This window comes from Cottoperca gobio, chromosome 6 (assembly GCF_900634415.1).
Source record: "Cottoperca gobio chromosome 6, fCotGob3.1, whole genome shotgun sequence".
Lineage (NCBI taxonomy): Eukaryota > Metazoa > Chordata > Actinopteri > Perciformes > Bovichtidae > Cottoperca > Cottoperca gobio.
The window spans coordinates 20,013,000-20,033,551 of NC_041360.1; the positions used below are offsets into that span (position 1 = coordinate 20,013,000).

Sequence of the window (20,552 nt, forward strand, 5' to 3'; positions counted from 1 at the left end):
AAAATATGTTTGTTGCATTTTGTTGCTGAGGCAGAGACAGGCTTATTGCAGAAAATGCTTGTGTGTTTGTTTGTGTGCTTGTATAACTGTGGGGGTATATATGCGTGTGTGTGTGTGTGTGTGTGTGTGTGTGTGTGTGTAAGTGGCCTGTGTGTGGCCAGACTCGCTGGGCTGATCTTGGCCCCTGGCTGTTGCTGGCGTTCAGCATGTCTGTAAAGAAACAGCTGGAGGCAAAGCCAACACCAGTCCTGTTCAGGAGCTCGGCCCTGCCAGCAGCGACAGATCCCAGAACTTTCCATGGTCCCGCGTCGCCATGCCAACAGGTCTTGGCACGGCAGGGCTGTCCTGATCTGCACACCTGGCCCACCAAGAGTCCAGAATCACCTCTCCTGTCACTGTGTGATGAACAGGTCATTTACAACCCAAGTGTTTGTGTGTTTTTAAGAGTTATGGGCCCAGGTAAAGAAAACACCGTGGCAGTGGACCTCCTGTGTGTTGCCCTAATCAAACAGAGCTGAGGACGTTAGCGCTGGAGAATAGCCGGGCTTGAATATGTTCAGACTAATACTGTGGAAAACTCACACAGAAGGATATTTAAAAAGAAACTGCATGATGGAAATAGAGATTGATGAAGATTTGTTTTGTTTGTCTTTAATTGTGAGTTTATTTGGTTTCAGCTTGAACATAGAGGAGCACGTAGCCTGTGGGGCACACAGGAATATCCAACTGCAGTGTACAACTTCAGGCATGAAGGGAATGATTTGAAATGTATTTTAACATGACATATTTCCAAAGTGACGACATGCACAGGTTTCTCTGGACAGAGAGGTTACTTGCTTGAGAAAGTCGCTAAAGTTTCTATTCTGCTGCAAGATTTGATTTCTCAATTCATGCAGGTGGAGTCAGTTTTAAGGTATGAAAGGATTTTCCTAAATGCAACCCAAGTGTCAGATTCATTTGGTAGACAACTTTGTCCAAAGCAGCTTACTTTCTTTTAAGCATCTTGGCTCAATGACTTTGACATTTAGAACCGGGGATTAAAACACAAACGCTATGATATCTGAGCTCTACCACCTGAGCAGCACCGCCCCAATGGTGGATTTACTCCATGACATTTTCAATGTGGTAATCTGTAGTTTGAAACACAACTGCTTGCTGATATAACGCAATGGTCTTTAGGGGAAGAAACAGAGAAGAAGTGAATATTGTACAACTGGAGAAGAAAAAACTGGATTATTTGGAACAAATTCAATAAAAACTGGATATTTAACAGGAGCAGCAACAACAACTCAAATGTTAGTAACAGTAGTGACCACTGATCACAAACAACAACAAAAAAGGAATTTTAGTACAATACTTGAGTAAATGTACTGTGGCTAAATAAAAACTCGTATATTACAACAGTTATGTCGACATTAACACGAGACATTAGGAAGCCGAATAATTTCATGCTTGATATGTCCAACGGTAACATAAACTGCATCTATTGATATTATTGCGTACAGAACATGAAGACCAGACGACCCTAAAACATTATAAAAAAGGTCTTTAATAAACATCACTCATTTATGCTGAGCTTCACAATGATAAACTCCGTGGCTGAAGGAGTGAAGGGTTGTAGGTTTTGATTTAGTTTGAAGGATATTTTGTTCACTGCTGCTAATTGTGCAACACAATGATGACAGCAGCTCTTACTGCTGAAACATGATATCCCTGCGTGATATGTTGACAGAATATGAACCATGAAACACTCTGAACACAGCCAGACTCATGACAGACAACATGTGTGCCCCACACACTTGAGGTATTACATATCTCTAATCTAATATCAAGTAGAAAGTGATAATTGAATCCTTATATTGCAGCTTTGGAGTAGTTCTGATTACAGTCACAAGCTTGAGCTTTGTAAATAAGACAATGTTTCTGTTCAGCAACTTGTTCGTTTCTTTGGCCAAGTGATTCTTTGACATCATCTGGGCTGAAAGAATCAGTCGATGTGTTTTTGAGTCCGTTTTGACTAGCCACTCTAATTCAATTACGGAAAAACCATCTCAAAAACCTGATATTTAAGTAAGAAAAATAAGAAGTTATGCACATCATGAAATTGCACATTTCACCTAGTGTATCTTGGCTCAACATCTTTTAAAAAGAAGCCAAACTTTATTGCCATCGGAGAAAAGGTTGTAATTCTTTGAAGTGGTGTGTGTATGGGAGGGATTATTTCGTGCCCTGTCTCCCTGGATAAAGTTGCCACCCATGATATCTAACGCTAAACTTACACATAAACACACTCTCACACATTAGGGGTGGAGTACAGAGAGAACACATGATTTGTGCATGGATGTCCGGCATGTGAACATTTTGATTGATGGGCAGCTAAAGAACACAGACTGATCCTTATTAGTGGCTGAAGGCTGCCAGCTCTGAGGGATGCGTGGGCATGTCCTCCTTGGTAAGTGATCAGGTGTTTGACTCTGTCTGGTAGGAAGGAAGTCCTTATTAATGTTGAGGAGAAGGCCGAGGCTCAGCAACCTCAGGCATGCATCTCACACACACAACCACACACACACACACACACACACACACACACACACACACACACACACACACACACGACTGCTCTCGCTGTGTTTCATTACTTTAGAGAAGATCTTGTGTGATCTTACACGAAAGGTCCTGATTGGGAACAGATATCTACAGCTGTGGTTGAGTTAAAATGTAATCTATCAACATATTTTACTGTTTTAACCGTCCGTTTCTTTTTTTTTTCTTTTTTTCTGGCATCTGCTTTTATCAAAATACTTTTAATGTGCATTAACTGATGTAACACATCATATATTACCTGTAAAGTTGTAAACATTTCAGCAAACACACATCAAGTAGACGTGGAGCTACATTAGCATCCATTCGGAGCCATGTTTTTGGCCACCTCACTCTGTTTTAGCTTCATTTTGGTCTCCACCAACTTGTTGTTGGGGAAAACACTTAACCATTTTCTTGCCAAGAGTTAGATTGATACCACTTACTGTCTGTACAGTAAATATGAAGCTACAGTTAGTTTGGTTTAAAGATTGGAAGAAGGAGGAAACTAGCCTGATTCTACTCAAAGATAACAAAATCCTCCTTTCAGAACCTCCACAGATCACTCATTAGCACATTATATCTTGTTTGTTTAATCCATACAAACAATTAAGTGTAAAAACAGCACATTGTGGTTATACGGTGGGTTATGTGCCAGACAATAAACAAGCAAGATATAAAGTGTTTACTAGGAGGGCACTCAGAGGACACAGACCTCTTCTAAGACCGTTTCTGAAAAATAATGCGTGTATCCGTCCCATGATTCAGATCTGCTCCGTGATTCAGATCTGCTCTAAAATTGAATGAGTTTTTCTTTGGCCCATGCGACATCCTTCCACCAAGTGTAATGAACATAGGGCCGGTAGTTTTTCCATAATCCTATTGACAAACCAACACACTGAACCAAAAACATAACCGCCTTGGCGGCTGTAATAAGTAGTGAGCGTTAGCTGCTAGTGGTATCTTCATATTTACTACAAGACCTACTTGTACTGCGACCTGTGAAATGAACACATCACACCTACACAGCCACTTCACTCCCACCATTAACACTGAACTTTAAAAGGTCTACAACAGCTCTTTTCCCCCTGTAATCCATCTGCACCACAAAGCTCAACTCTCCCTGGGGACAGTGTAATATAAACATATTCAGCATGCCCCAGTATTTCCAAAGCCACCCACATAAGCCATACCCCATCTGAGAGAAAGGGGATCTAGTTCTGAATCAGGGCCGCTATATTTACAACTCTTACAAAACAAACTTTTAAAAGCTAATTCCCTTTTGCTCATGCAGTGGAGAGGCAATGAAAGCCTGGCCTTATGTTACAGGGTTGTGAGAGCGTGGGCAGCACAAAACCAACAGTTGTGAGCTCTGCCTTCCTTCCTTCCTTTGCTTTACAAGGGGATGCAGATTGGAGAAATATGTTGGCTGTTGTGAGCAAATCCGCTTCATGGATTTAGACTGTTGGAAAACCACAGTCGGACAGAAAACAAGCCACCTGGCCAGAGCCCATGTTTGAATTACACTCAGTGTTGATTTATCTGCTGCCCAGAGTATGTAATCGAATGTCTAATGGACTCACTGTTCATTAGTGAATTAACACTTTTGAACATTTACATCATCGAGGCCGAGCATATGTTTTCAATTTGTGGAAGCACAAGTTATTTTAGAGTTTTTGCTCAGAGGGTGGGGATATTTTTCTCTTTTTGAACACATTCTGAAAAATATTAAATTACAAAACCACTTTCAACAACTAAAAAGGTCAACGCGAGACCAGAACACCTCTGAAGACTGTGCCTCGTAGAAGGTTTAAAGGGAACATCGTGACCATATTAAAAGGACCAATCCAAAAATGTAATACTGTGTTGAAATACCATCATCCCAAATGAATCACAAGCTCAGCGTACTTTTCTCAATGTTTATATTGGTACCATTTTATAAACGTATTCAAAGCTTTTATTTATATGTAGAATTCCACTATATGTTATTTAACTGTCAGACAGAAGACATTGTATTTTTCCTGTCTTGATTTTAGTTTTCTGATTTTGATTAGTTATGTTATTTCATGTTTTTGTTTAGGGTTTGTTTTTAAGAGATATTTTAATGCATATATTTAGACATGACTACTTTGGGCATCAAAAAAGAAATGCTTGTTTACACTGTCTGTGGATTTGTAGTGCGGATCTGTAGAGACATACATACTGCATTCATGAGCAGTACACTCTCTTGTTTGGTCTCTTTTTTTAGTGTGGCTCTAATTTATTGTGTCTCGCAGAAAAAAACAACATTTTAAAAGTCTGTCTGTCTGTGTTTGGAGAAATCTTCGGTCACAAAAGATGTGGCCTTCTGTAAAAAAAAAAAAGCATGATGTCACTGTTCACCACATTTGACTATTTTAGCTTTATAAAGCAACTGGAACGCATTTTCAATAAAAAAAACAGATCCCATGTTTGAATATTGCAGATTTAACAGTTCCTTTTACAAAGAAACTTCTGCTAAACGAGACCACACACTTAACAATAACAACTCATAATAACTTATCAAACATGACATATCCCGTCTCTATTTAGCACCAGGGAGTCTGACAATGAAGTGGCTCCTTCTCAAATTTGCTTTGCTACAGCCATAAAACTCTGTATTTCTCTTTGAATATCCTATTTGCTGTTACAGTGACCCAGTTTCATCTTATTCATTCTTATCTTGTTTTCAGGATTCACCTATAAGATGATTTATCCAACTATTCTGGCACATAAACATCCTACATACTCTACAACTCAATCATCAAATTACAACATGAATATTCTTTTTAAATAGTGTTTTATTAATCAACCAAGTGTTTCAGCTCCAATCTTAAACGGGGAAGCTAAAACATATTTAAACATTAGTAAATATAATTTTAGATTTTTCAGTCTATCAATTAAATTACTTTAGCTCATGTTGTATCGAAGACCATCACTCAGATTGTATATAATTCCCCCTAATAATCCCCTCATTGGAGTGTATTTTTAAAGCGATTCCTGCTTAATAATGTATTCCAAGTTTGAGACTTCCTATTCTCTGGTTGGCCTTGATATCCTTTCATGGTCACACAGCTTTAAAAAGTGCACAGTGTTCTCCAGTTCTCTTGGAGAAGCAGAAAATTGAGAGGTAAAAACTGAGGCCGGGGAACGCCGTGCCAGTCACTGTGCCCTGGTGAGCACGAAGCGGGTGGCCCCGCTCGATGCAGGATAAAGCTGTCCAGAGACTGCCTCCAGCATCCGTGTCTGTCTGCCAAGCACTGCTAGTATGTCCCAGGGTAGGCTGGGAGGACAAGACCGCTCAACAAGGCCTCGGCATTGAGTGCAGTCCGTTTAAAATAACATATGGATAAATAAATACAGGACCTAAGTTCACTGTACAGTAATTGGTCAGGAAACCAACAGAGACAAGCTCATTTACAGTAAATGGATCAGCTTTGAGTCGGTGAAGTGCACTTGGCTCACACCGTGCATTATAACATTTGGAAATTTCAAGTGAAGCATTTTTTTCTTCAGTGTTTAAATATTCACTGAAATGTCTCACTGGGAAAACAAAACTGTATCTGTGTGTCAGAGCACAAGTAAATATAGAATGATGTTAAATATAGAAACATTGCAGCGAGTGCTTATAGATGATGTAAGAGCAGATTATCACACGCGAGGGGGAAAAAAAGGGAATGTGACCAATTCTGCTAATATTACTTCAGTTTCTGGACGTAAACTTTTCTTTTACTTTTCAAGGAGATGCAGAAACATGCTCACACACACACACACACACACACACACACACACACACACACACACACACACACACACACACACACACACACACACACACACACACAGTGGTTAGTCTGGCCAACCTTGTTGACCCACTGGCTTAGCTGTGGTTGCACGCTGGACGCAAAGCACTCATTAACGATTTGAGCCTGCTCTTCACTTATGCAAACAAACAGACTCAGGCCGTCATTACCGTAACACCATGTGTGTGTGGTCTTCTCAATCAGACCTCTATTGATTCTTCAATTTTCGCCGAGGCTGAGGCAACGCAAAACGGCACGATTTGTCAAGCGTGTAAAAGACGTGTGGCACGCAGACTTGTGGCATGTTTCAAAGCGGTTCACACACTGGCGGACACATTTATCATCAGCCTCAAATACTGCACAGTAGTCGTTGCAGCGGGCAGGAGTCTGTTCCACAGGCGATGCCACGGCATCACCACAAGCCACAAAACATAAAACACCACAGTAGGTTTTATGTTGCGTGTAAAATGCCATCATAACCGAGAGCGCTTACCCCTCTCCACTTTCTACCCTCAGACAGAGCTATCTTTACATGGACGAGCAGTGCAGGGTCGGACTGTGAGCTCTGCTGCGTGTGTTGCTTGGCAGCCGGGCAGAAGTTTATGGTAATGTTTTGGGTGATAGGTCAGGGGCAGGAGGGTGGCGGCCATTGGTGGTGGCTGTGTGGTGACTGTGTGGGGTTTCAGGCTGTGTCCAGCTGGCCTGGGGTCTGCCTCTGAGGTCAGGAGAGGGAGAGGGGGGCATCAGACATGGGGCAGCTTGTGGTTTAGGTTTGGGGGGGCGAGTAAGGAGTAAGGAGTAAGGAGTAAGGAGTCCCCCCCCCCCCCCCCCCCTCCCCCTGCTTCCCCAGAGCCTGAAGCACAGGGCCACTGCAGAGAGGCTGGCCACAGTCAGACACCCCACCATCAACATCTGCCAAGAGAGAAATGCTAATGTGGTGGGCACCTCCTAGGGCCAGGTCAAAGACTCAGGCTCTGGACTTGTTTTTCTGCTTTTTGAATCACTCTGAATCACATCTTGGACATGATCAAACACACGGTTTAATCACAAGATGAACAACATGGTTTTCACTAGAAAGAAGCTCTAATATTGAATAGATGAGTGTAACAAAAAACTTCAGTTCAGAGCTGTGCCAGGCAGGAATCATTTCATCTTAGAAATACATTTTACAGGCAAAATGTCCAGTGGCAGATATTTCCTGTCTGAAAAATAATGATTTAATGTACCTGTGCAGTAGACTGAGTCTGGACAACATGCTTTTGTCCTAGTAAGAACTCCCCGACTCACTGTCTCCATGAGCTTGACATTTATGGTTAACGTTAAAAGAAATCTAGTTGTAAATAAGAAATCAGCCCCAAAGCGCTACCTGAGGAGGATTATCATATATCAAGCAGCAGAAACAGAAACAGACAAATCTTACTGCTACTTTCAGATCAAGTAAATGCGTGACGGAGGAGGGCATGTTTGGGTAACCCTGAGCAGGAATTAGGTAATGTTCAGGATGTATGCCTCTTAAAGTGTGAAGCAGTGACCCTTCTCTGACATCCTGACTAAACTGTCCATTGTGCTTTGTGGCTCAAAACCTAAAAGTCTGCTTTTGCTGTTGGAAACACCGACTCAAAACCTGTAAATTTAAAAGTGTGCAATATAATGGATGTGAAGACGTAAAATGTCGTACTAAACATCATTATTATTAAATCTTTATTAAACTAGGTGAGTCTCATTGAGTTTACAAAAACTATTTTTTAAGGGGAGCTCTGACCAAGACAGCAAAAGTGTTTCAAGACGAAATACATGCAAACATATAAATGTGAGAAATATATTATTTCAATAGCTAAGAGCTACATCAGCATTATCAGTGGGATCCAGTTTCTTTAGGAATTATTGAAACATTATAATCGTCAATGAATCAATGAAACGTTTCAATAACCTTTTGAGAAAAAAGTCAAATGTTCTCTCAAATGTGAGGATTCACTGCTGTTATTTGTCACATATGATGGTTAACTGAACACTTCTGGGTTTCAGATGGTTAGTCAGACAAAAATCTTAACGCAAAATCTGCTCACTAGCTTATTCAGAAGCTTTCAACCACGTCTCATCTCTATTCTTCAACCGCTGATTTCATGCCATTTTTCGAGCGTCCAGATTTGATGTGACACATTTTAAGCATCAATAAACCACCAACCGAAAAGAAAACAGAGTGCATCAATTTAAAACTTCATCTCCTGAGCTTTTATTAATAAAACACTGCCTTAGTTACAGAGCTGTTGAAAATAGCTGAACCAGAAGAAGGTAAGGAGGAATAAAGAGCATTCCTGGGATGACAGTTATGATTGGTAGGTGTGAATGATTAGAAGAAAAGTCTCCCCACAATATGACTTTATAAAGCATGCCTCAAATGAAATGTCTGAAACGGCCCCTACAGTAACTCACCGTTAAAAAACCATTAAGAGGGGAAAGTAACTCTAAAAAAAAGTCATTTTTCTAGTGAGGTTTTCCAGGATAACAAACCTGAAGTTCTCATGTGAACAAACGGCCAAGCGATCAAAGCCTTGACTGCATCATAGTGGGACCATTATCAAATACACTGTAAAACCTCTGATTCTGTTTGCAGTTAAATATACGGTTATGGATGACATTTGAGGTGTTTCTCTTGAATGTCATGTTTAACAGAAACTGCACTGAAATACTTTTTTTTTTATACAGACACTGGATTATTGTAGTGTACTGTACATGTCTTCACTTTACTGTTCAGAGTTAAAGGGGAGTGGTGCTGTAAAATAGTCATAAAGTAAAAGAGAATGCTGACAGCCCCAACGTGTGACTTCTGTGGAAATTAACACTGACCTATGTACATGGTGACTCTGAATGAAACTCCACAACAAAAGCAGGAACTGTTACTACAACTAAAGCCAGGAATTATGACATAATAGGGTGGGCAAATAATAGGGAGTGGGTACAACACATCCAAAAATAGAAGCTGAACTCGGAATTTATACATGAAATGAGGGTGTTTCTCTGGTTGCAGAGTGTGTGTGAGCTGGATGCTTGGAACAGGAGAGTGGGTGTGTGTGTATATGTTTTGTATGTGTGAATGTGAAGTAGGTGCAGTGTGAAAAGGATGAAAAACGGACAGGAATACTGTTCTGTGTTGAGAGTGCAATTTAGCATGAATCAAAAGCAGCTTTCCTGGCTCCCCTTCCCTACACTGCCGCCTGCCAGGAAATGGGGATTTTTTTTTTCGGATTTTTTTGCAGGTAAAGTCTTTGCAGAATGGAATCAAATGAGGTATTTTTTCCCCTACCAAAAGTTAAAGTGTTGGAAGTTTGAGGCAGACTTGCTGGAAACAGAAGAAAGCTGAGTTTTGGAGACAGCAGGGGGGGTCTGCCATATATTTGTCCCAGCCCCAAACCCCTTCTGGACCTCTTGCTGAATTGAATCATGACTGCTTGTAAAATACTGAGCCCTCTATTAAGTAATTTACCACTGACTGGTCTATAGTCTAGCCTGAAGTGATTCTACTAATCATCACTGCTCACAGAAATAATTTATGGGCCTTATTCATGAGGAGAAATGCAAGTTATTCCATCCAGTAAAACATGTAAGTAGGTGCAATGACCACATAAATGACTCAGGATTTTTGAATGGACTGTATTCATCTTAGTCAACTTACAAACAATTTTAACTACGAATCCCTAGAAAACAAAAACATAGTGTTTATATCAATACTACATTACAAGTAATATATTGCAAGAATAAGAAATATTACAAAGAGTGAAAATATTCAGATATTAATAAGTATCAAAATCCTAAAAGATATTAAATGGAAAAAACAAGTCTATAGCCTACTTGAGAAGAGTGGTGCTTTGAGTTAAATGCTAACATTATTCACAATTACAATGCTAACATGTTGATGTTTAGCAGGTTTAAAGGAGATCTATATGGATTTCAAGGCATAGCTATGATTCAGAGTAGGCCTATCGGCCAGGATTGCCTCCGTACGGCCCTCAACATTGAGATGGCTTAGTTGGCGGCAAGCTGCTAACAAAGCTAACAGCATGAACAGTGCAAACAACAGCAACAGTGCTGACAGAGCAAGTGTTAACCTGAGGGGGAACCGGCGGGTTAGCATAATGGCCCTTTTAAACACAAAGCAACAACTGGATCACTACACTTTGAACCCATTCTTTCCAATGGCTCGCGCGCTGTGATGTGCACACAGTGATTAGCTAGCCAGGGACACACACATAGTCAGCCAAAACAAAACACACAGAGGGAGCGTGACTTCATTCTCTACTCAGTACAACATGACTGCTCTATATCTTTAGCAAATAGTTGTTTACTGCTATATTCATGCTCTGAATAACATATAGATTCTTTAATTTTAACAATCTTCAACATCTTGGTTTAGCGTGTTAGCATGCTAACATTATGTAGTTGGCACAAAACACAATGTACAGTTGAGGCTGATGGGAAGGCCATTAGTTTTATAACCAAAGTATTAGAAATGTTGACCTGATTATGGTGGGTAGGGATCACCAAAGTTATTACAAATCAACCAGAGAGACACATGAATGTGAGACATTTAACTCAAAACTACAAATGTACAATACATATTTTATTAGCCTACATGGACCCGGAAGCAGGGATATTTGTTCCATATTTTTCATGGATGAGGGAAACCACTGACCTGCAGGTGCTACAAGAAAAGTGAGGTGATCAAAAGTTATTAGGATTCATCGACTGGGGACCACAAATGTGTGTACCAAATTGAATGGCAATCCATCAAATATTTTGCAAGACATTTCACTAAAAACAATAAAACAAAATGAACCTGCTGGTGGCACTATAAAAACTCAAGGGACTACCAGTAGGGGTTGTCCTCTGGGGACCATGAATATCTTTACACAATTTCATGGCAGTCCATCAAATAGTTCTTTAGATATTTCAGACTGGACCAAAGAGGGTGTCGAGTATAATAAAGAGGACATTGGTAGTTTGTACGGAGTTAGAAATTCCTTCCAAATGTACTCAATGTGTCAGCACAGGCTGTACTATTGTCCTTCAACTACCGGGTTATGAACCAGAAATGAATCACAGGAACATCGAACTGGTTTGAGAAGAATCGGCTGCAAGAACTAAACTAACCTTAACCACAACTGAGGGACTCTCAAGAGCCCTGACTACACACACAGCCATGGTCATGTTCTTATCTTTCATTTGAGTCTAATTACATTTTAAGCAGGGATCACTTTGAACAAACTCAAGAACAACATGCTCGTATTGTACCAAGCAGGAATGTTGTGGAAATAAATGGTCAACTGTGAGATTCAAGACCACAAGTAAAGCAACATGCAGAGTTTACAGTCCTCAGTTTAATGAAAATGTTTAAGATCAAACATTGTAGGCTGCAATTGATTTTGCACAGGACAACACATTTATAGCCATGATAGCAGTGTGGCTCTAATGATGGTAGTGTCAGGTCTGTCTTTTGGTTCAGACCGAAATATCTTCACAACCTTTGAACAGATGGCCGAGAAAACTTTGTACAGACATTAATGTGACCCGGAGGATTGTAATAATTCTAGTGATCCCTTCACTTTTCATCTGGTGCCACCAACATGTCAAAACTTCAATTTGCCCAAAATGTATGTTTAACTCTAAAGCATTACAAGATATGTTTTATAAAACAGCCCTGCACTTGCTGCATATATTACTACACTTGTAGTATACTACAGCATGTAGTGCTGTCAATCACTGTGATACTAAAAATACATTCACTTTTAGCCACAGAGCTACCTCTTTGGTCAGACTACTGACCTTTAATGAGAGTATTTATTAAGTTTTCAGTAAATTTACAAATGTGGCTGGATACTTTAGGGTGGTTTTATTGTCTAAGCAGTAGACCTGACATTGTATACGGCTGCCTCAATGCAAAGCTCTCCACTTTCCTTATTAGCTGTATATGAGAGATACATGTACCTCAGAGCCCACTGTAACCATTTGGTGGTGAGCTGGTTTGCTGAGGCAGAGTGGAGGTGAATTGAATGGTCTGCAGTGAGAGGCTGTGGGTTGGGTTTCTCTGAGGTTATGGTCATTCTCCCCTGGGAAAGTGGTTAGGCCATGCTGTTTACTTTGGAGTAACCCTGACCCTCCCCTTATACACTCTGCTTGGTAACCTATGATTACCTCCATTGGTGCACACCTGTCATTTCTGACCTATTTATGATGAAAAAAATGGTGGATTTATTTAGAAACTACGGCTAAAATAATTCGAAAATTGATAAAAAATGAAGTTCCAAGCTTGTGTTAAGTATACTCTTTGTTGTGTGGTGGTTTTGACGTTGCATGGGCGCCACCTTCTTGTCACAGCAGGTGTGTGTGAAGAGCTGGGGGGAAGGAGAGAGGGGAGGGTGTGGTGGTTGGGGAGGGTGTTATGACTGCACTTAATGGGTAGGGGCTAAGGTAGTGCCTGCATCTTCACCCAAAGAGGAGTTTGACTTTCTTACTGTGCCTCTCTCAGACAGACTCACACAGTGCTGGACTGTAAAAACCCTCTCACCTCCGCTCTCCGGCTCTGGCCACCAGAGAAGATGCTTCATCGTTACTCTTCATGAGATTACTGCAACACTGGGTGGAGTGGCAGCTCTGCAGCTGATGGGCTGCTGCTGCTGCTCTTTCCATCTTATCTCTCTTTCAATTGGGACGCTGGGGAGAAATAAATAGCTCGACACACACTGTTGGGAGGCAAATGAATGGAGCAGAGTGACGGGGGATTTCCCCAGGCTGCCTTCACACCAATGGATCTGGACACAAGTTTTGAACTGGCCAAAATGTATTTGGCAGAATAATTTTTCTTATTACTTTGCAAATCCCTTTTTGAAACGAGATAATCTCTTAAGAGCTTGCAGACTTTTCTTTGTGGATTTTCACTGTAAGGATTCACACCATGTAAGTCTAAGTTTCTTCTTTACTTTAATACACTGTTTATTGGCACACGTTACGCTGCCTGGGAGATCTCACATACTCAGAAACGGTGTCATTTTCCGCTGCCTACACTGCTACTAACAATCCATTATAGATAGTAATAGTAGACAAACAGTTTAGTTTAAGTGCATAAAACAAAGTTTTACTTAATTAATTGAAGTGACTGATATAATATTTCTTGTGTTCTTCAGATCTTAGGCTCAAAGATGTGCTCTATAGTCATGCTTCATCAGTGGAGTCTGGCTGTGTTCTTGCTGTGCTCCCCAGTGACTCTTGAAGGGAGACCAGTTGATGCACTTAGTGGCAGAATGTGAGTTATTTTTATATTAATGTTGATGACCATAGAAAAGTAATTCAATGTTATGCAATATGGAAATAAAAAAAAAATTAAAAGACTTAAAGAATCTTTTAAAACAACACTTTTGAAATATTCCTGTTGTTTGGATTTAGAAAATACAACTACAGTTGTTTATTCAGATTAAATAAAAAAAGGTACAGGAGGTTTTCTCTGTTTCAACTCTGGCTGTTTGGGGTCTGGAGCTCAGATTCGTGATGGCTCTCACAAACTTGTTTATGCTGCCACCTACTGTACTGAGGTTTCCTGGTGCCTGACCTTGCATTTCAGATGCGACCACTTCTAAAACGGCTCCACACAGAAACTCAACACTGTGGTGTACCATGCAATTACAAAAAAAGGCCAAACAAAAAAGAAAATTGTGAGATTTTTTCAGAGCCAACTCACAAATGAGGAATTCTGGGTTAATTTACCAGAAATTTAAATTTAAAATAATTTAAAAGAAATCAGAACAACAAAAAAACAAAAACAGATTTCTGGCAGACTTAGAGAAAAGTGAACTTCTCATGCACAATGATATTTTAGGATTTATTTACTAGCTTTTATGCTACCATCCTGATTGATCTGTCTCTTCACTTTAATGCTTTAAGGAGGAGGTCAGTGAGCCACGCCCAGCTGATGCATGACAAGGGCCGCTCTTTGCAGGAGTTCAAGCGCCGCATGTGGCTGCAGGAGCTGCTGGAAGAGGTGCACACCGCCGATGAGCGAGCTCCACCTGTGCAGAGCAGAACCCAGAGCCAAACCTTCAGTGGGAATGCCCTGCACGAGAAGCCCCCAGGGGCCACAAAGAACCTCCCTGAGAGGTTCAGGCTGGACAGAGACGGCCCTAACCTGCCCCAGGAGACCAACAAGGCTGTGGCTTATAAGGACCAGCCACTAAAAGTGACCACAAAGAGGAAAAAAAAGGTGAGGTTAGGCCGACGTAGAGAGAGCGACAAGAAGCGGAGGCGGGCACGGTCTGTCACAACAAAGGAGCCATGAAGGACGCAGTGCCCTGGCTAAGAGACTCCTAATAGCCTTTATATGGTACTGCACTAAGACACTAGACTGGAACCTGAGAGACTCTGCCCATGGCTGACTCAGCCACTATAGCACGGGGTTGTGCTTGTATGATAATATTTTGCTGCGTTTGTATTTTAAATCTCATTCTTCCTGAAGTTTCGTGAACTATCATCATAACATCTTCTTAGGTCCATATTTATTTGGAACATCTGTAGGCCTCTGTAACTTTGTTGACTTCAAAACAAAGCCAGATGGTGTCATCTCTAACCAGCTGTGTGCATGAGTAGATCATAGGAGGAACTATTTATTGCCTGAATATAATATAACTTCACAAAATTGGGAGGCTGGATTGTCTACTTTTGTATGTCTCTATATTTGTTGACTATCGTGAACTTACAGTTACATACAAAGTGTTCACTGCATACATCTGTTCGAACTGTTCTGCCATAATTTATTTCATTTTGAAAGTGTGTATTTATTTTGTGAATGTATCACGGTGCTGCTGACTAAATTCCATAATGCACTTTAGATATATCCTGTACATGTTCTTTGATGTGGTTGAGTTTTATTTTAATGTTTCTTTTTGATGGTCCTGCTTTCCTTTCCCACCTTAGATCCCTCATGGACTTGTAACTTATTGGATGCTTCATCAAATCCACTTTCACCATTTCACATTATAGTTTATTTTTATAGAACAAGCCCGAGTCAGGGGCTGTCAGACGCATTTAATGTTCTTCACTTGCACTGAGGGCATACTGTACATGTTTCCAGTTAATCAAACATTAAAAGTGTAGCCATTAGAAATATTTTTGATTCACAGTGTCTTTGTTCACCAGCCATTTATGACAGGTAGAGCTAAATTGATTGATCGAGTAATCGATTAGTTGATCCTCAGTAACTGTTTTGATTATCAGTTGATTCTTTAAGTGATTTTTTTAAGCACAAAAGCTAAAAATTACCTCAATGTTCTGGATTTGTGTTGTCAGACAAAACAACACATTTAAAGACGTCACTGTGGGCTTTGGGCAATTATGACAGACCAAACTATTAATTGAGAAAATAATCGGCAGATTAATTGATTAGTAGCCCTAATGACAGGTCAGAAACTCTTCACTGTCCCATGATTGCATTTACAGAATGTGTTTAAGTGTTGGTTGCATCAGGGAGGAATTGAACTCAGCCCTCCTTGAGCAAAACATTTGATATTTTGGTGATTTCATATTGAGTAATATGCATAAATTAATTTACTAAGAACAATACATTGATTGCAAATCAGATTACTCTGACTTGGGCAGGGATGCTGATTATTTTCAATTAATTGTTTTGTCCATACAATATCAGAAAATAGTGAAAAATGCCCGTCCATCACAATTTCTGTGACAATTTGAGTGCTGGTGACCGCTTCAAAAAGCTGTTTTTTTTCGAGTTCAAACCCTGAATATATTCAATATTCGATTATATCCTCACATTTGGGAATTTTAAACCAGGAAATGATTTTGCATTTTTGCTTGATCAAAGAGATTAAGATTACAGATTAAGATCAAAGATAAGATCAAAGTAGTTGAGCGACTCATTGATTAGTCAACCAATTACTTCAGCTTTATCATCCATACAATGATATGAATGATATACTACAGGATAATACAAAAACTAAGATTGCAAAGCAGACTAATCTGCAGCATGGTTAGTTACCCACATTCATTGATAAGGAGTAGACCCGTATGCGTCTTCATGAAGAATCAGTGGCTAAACTTCAAAAGAAGAAAAAGGGCGGCAGGGTGATGTCGTGACCATGACTTCAATCAGCAGTAAGTATCTGCTGAAGTGTCTTTGAGAAAATCATTGAATTCCCTTTCATTTATGAGGCGCTGGTTGTATATTTCATCATGACCTTTAACCTTGCTAAAGTGGTGGAGAGAAAGGAAATAAGAAGTGAAGGATTTAGGTCAAAACAGGTTTTTAAAACTTTTGTATACGCAGGTGAAAAATATAAATGTTTTTGTTGACTTTTGGGCACGGACAGAACGCATTGAAGCAGTTAATGTCCCACTTGAGAACATGTGCCATTTTTAACAGCTACTTGCTGAACGGCAGAGACCCTGATAATGGAGGGGTTAGCAAATGCATCAGCATCAGCTATATCCTGTGCTAAGAGCAGCAGTGTACACCGAAGGCCATTAGCTGACACAGAGTCATAAATGCTGTGGAAAGCCTGATAAAGCCTGCAGCTCACACCGAAGAAATCAATCCAACGATGGAGAGAGACGTTAATATCACCAGAGAAGGGGAGGGTCAGAAAATGTAATCAATGGACTGGTCTCTTTTTCTTTGGAGATTTTTAAATTATAGCCTTATTCATACAGTACGATGGAATACCAAAAACCATGTCAATCAAGAGAGAGTGGCAGGTCATGAAAGGTCAATACACGTTTTTACAAACAGCAACAGAGTCTTAGTCAATAAGGTATCTTTAAAGTCCTAAAAAAAACAATATAGTTCAACAAAAGGTTTACAATGTCAAGAGTAGAGAGTTACTAAACATAAAAATAACTAAAAAGACTAAAGATAAACATACATACAACAAAAACAGGCATAGTGCATCACTGTTCCCTGAGCAGCTGGTCCGAGGTCGTTTCTCTTTAAACCAAGTCAACCAGAATCAATTTGACCCGAGTGATGTTTGCCTTTCTTCCCTTCACATGCAGCTATCACACTTTGTAATGAGTCCTGAGAGGCTGCCACCTTTCCCTCAGTTAGTCCAGTCCAACAGGATGGACACCAATGAAATAGAAATGTATATTATGAGGATAGCTCACTCGCAAACATGAGCCTGAAGATACTGCTTTGAGGAACGATGATGGTGAGTGTGTTAAAAGTGATTTTAAAATGCAATGACCTCTGATAAGACAAACACCTGTTCCATTTAATTACACTATCAGTCGACAGCCTTTAAGAGTAGCTGTCAAAATGTTAATTAAAAAACGTTTTGTATCTTAGCAGACGACCATATTGCTGTTTTGGTGATGTTACATCAGGTGTGTTTTGGTGATGTTATAAATCATTCAGTATATTTTCTATCACTGTGGTCTATAAGGTGGTCTTATAAGCCTTTCAGATGCTATTTGATTAACAAAAAAAAGCATTTTGGCCATGCTAGAAACAAAGTGGTTGTCTTGATATGAAATGTAACTTAAATAAAAAGAGATCCAACTAATGATAATTATTTTTATATTTTCTCAATTAAATTATTGTTTTTGTCTAAAAGGAAAATGCAAAAAATTGTAGGGTTTCACGATATAGATTTCTTTTCAGCCGATAAATACCTGCTTCTCACGCTTCTAATTAATTTCACATATTTATATTTTAATAAAGGACTTTCATAACATGTACTTTATGCACACCTGAGAGGAAGAACGGCTAACATGTAATGAGAAAAGAAGGTTAATTTAATATTCTAACCAAATCTAACTGACACCTGTATTGTTAACGCAACAAAAAGAAATGTTCATTTATTCTTCTTGTAAAAAACATCCAAAAACTTGTACTGCAAATTGCAATCGTGTTGTCTTCCTCTGGAATTGTAAAAAAACAGTGGACATGTTTGGCTCTCTAGTCAGCGTGCTGCGCTTCTTCTTCTCTGTGTTTATTGACGGATTGCAAACCAACTTAAAACTTGCATACTGTCTTTCTGTATCGGAGAGTGTAGATGCTGTGCTTGTCAAGTCAATAAAATACATTTTAATTCATATTATGATATTGTAAATCCTAAGAAATAAATGATGAATAAATGTTTGTTTTTATTTGAAAGGTGACGTCAAGTCGGTGATAAAATGGCTCTTCCCAATACCTATGTGCTGATCTTTGCCTGTACCTGTGGAGTGATCCTGGGCATCGGACTCTGTGCCAACCTATTGGTCTTCTCTCTGTTTGTCAAGTACAACACGTTGCGCAAGAACCGCCTCGACATCCTTCTACTCAGCATGACTCTGGCCGACTTCCTCACCCTCCTGCTCATCCCCTTCACCTTGCACTCCGCCGTCAGCTACACCTGGCCTCTGGGTGACACCTCCTGCAAGATCTACCAGTTCCTGCTGGCCTTCAGCCTGGCAGCCAGCACTTACTCGCTATGTGCCGTGTCCATGACCCGTGCCATGATCATCACCAACCCGTACCAGCCGCCCACCATGGACCTGGTCATCCTGATGTTTGTCCTGGTCTGGGCCCTCAGCTTCTTCATCAGCCTGCCGCTGCGTATGTTTGCCACCAAGGAGAGCCTCGGTCCAAGCCTGGCTAACTTCACCTTCTGCCTTCCAACCATTCATGAGCACCACTACCAAGTGGTGCTGAGCCAGTTTGTACTTTACTACTTTGTTCCAATGCTAGTCATTGCCTTCAACTATGTCCGGTTGGCTCATTTTCTCCACAAGAGCCCTGTAATGTCGGTGTCCAGTGCCAGGAACACCCGCCGCGCCTCTGTCATGGTGTTCTTGGCCGCTGCTACCTTCTCAGTGTGCTGGCTGCCTGGTTATGTGCTGGAGCTGTGTGTGTACCTGGGCCTGTATCGACATGGACAGGCTTGGGAGTTGTTTTACTTCATCTGTACTGTGCTGCAGTACCTGCACCCCTGTATCAACCCTGTGCTCTATGTGCTGCTGTCAAAGCGCTACCGCCACAGGAGGGCAGCCTGGCTCTTCAGCTGTAACAAGAACAGAGTGCAGCCGCAGGTCATCAGCGTCACCACAGACAGCTTTTAAATACAGCTGATTGAGCAATGAGTTGGTGGCATTCAGGGACACTTTTTATTTATTTATGGTTTATATAAAATCAACTGCTTTTGTTTTCAATAAGATGGATGTTTTTGTGATCATTTTCAGGATTCCCATATTTGAGGTATACGTGTACAAATAAGAAGATGAGAAAAAAATAGTTTAGGATTTTCAGGGTTTACCACAATCAAATGTTCACATTTATTACAAAAAGCAGCAGAAATTGTCAATATTTTAGTATCTAATCATTTTTAGGGAAACTATGTAACTCATTCCCACTACTAAGCCTTATTGCTTTGATTCTTTTCCGTTGCCCCAGATATTTCTGTCCCTCATTTGTTCTACTTTTGTTTCGTAAACATATCTTAAGAAGCCTTTGACTTCTGTCTAATCCATCATTTCAAACATCTCTCTTAAAGATATTACGAGGAACGTTAATTCTGTATTGATTTTGGCAGTTCATGTGGACAAAAGTTGTAGTGTTTCCCAGCCCCAGAGTCCCTTTGGAAAACCTCCCATTTTACTGCAGCAGGGTCCGACAGTCTGCCCCGCTCAGTACTGGTTCTGGTTCTGCCGTGCCTCCCTTTCCTCAAGTGGGCCCAGCAATACGGCCGGGGCCTCCATCAGTGTGGTGTCGGTGTTGGCTCCCAGTGGCAGAGTGGAGGAGGAGCTGCTGCTGGCACAGAGCACTACCACCTCCCGCCCAAACTCTTACTGCGGGTCAAAGGCGGAATCGAAGCCGGATCTGAGTCCGTCACTGAGCCCCTGCTGGAGTCTGAGTTGAAGGAGTTTCTGGAGAACTTGAATGATTGTCTGATTTTGCCAGACTAGCATTAAGAATAACTTAATAGACCTATAGCCGATGTTCTTGTTTACTTATGTAGGTCATATAGAGGCATCAGTATATCATTGATACCGTTTCATAACATTAAAAGTTCCTCATAATAACTTTAGGAAATGTTTTTAGTCTTCTAAAATAATAACATAATCTTTGTTTACTGAGAAAAAAATATTGTTTGTAAGAATAAAGAAATCCCTGAT

At 40.4% G+C, this 20,552-nt stretch overlaps 2 protein-coding genes across 2 annotated transcripts; both read left to right on the forward strand.

The window, feature by feature from the left end:
- Nucleotides 1–13,239: 13,239 nt before the first annotated feature.
- On the forward strand, nucleotides 13,240–15,451 carry LOC115010009 (parathyroid hormone-related protein-like). Its single transcript, XM_029434377.1, has 3 exons — nucleotides 13,240–13,352; nucleotides 13,580–13,698; nucleotides 14,334–15,451. The coding sequence occupies exons 2-3, from the start codon at nucleotides 13,595–13,597 to the stop codon at nucleotides 14,722–14,724; spliced, it is 495 nt and encodes a 164-aa protein (XP_029290237.1). The 5' UTR covers nucleotides 13,240–13,352; nucleotides 13,580–13,594; the 3' UTR covers nucleotides 14,725–15,451.
- Nucleotides 15,452–18,575: 3,124 nt separating this feature from the next.
- On the forward strand, nucleotides 18,576–20,342 carry LOC115009422 (melanin-concentrating hormone receptor 1). Its single transcript, XM_029433380.1, has 2 exons — nucleotides 18,576–19,469; nucleotides 20,106–20,342. Exons 1-2 carry the CDS (start codon nucleotides 18,576–18,578, stop codon nucleotides 20,340–20,342), a joined length of 1,131 nt encoding a protein of 376 aa, XP_029289240.1.
- Nucleotides 20,343–20,552: the final 210 nt, after the last annotated feature.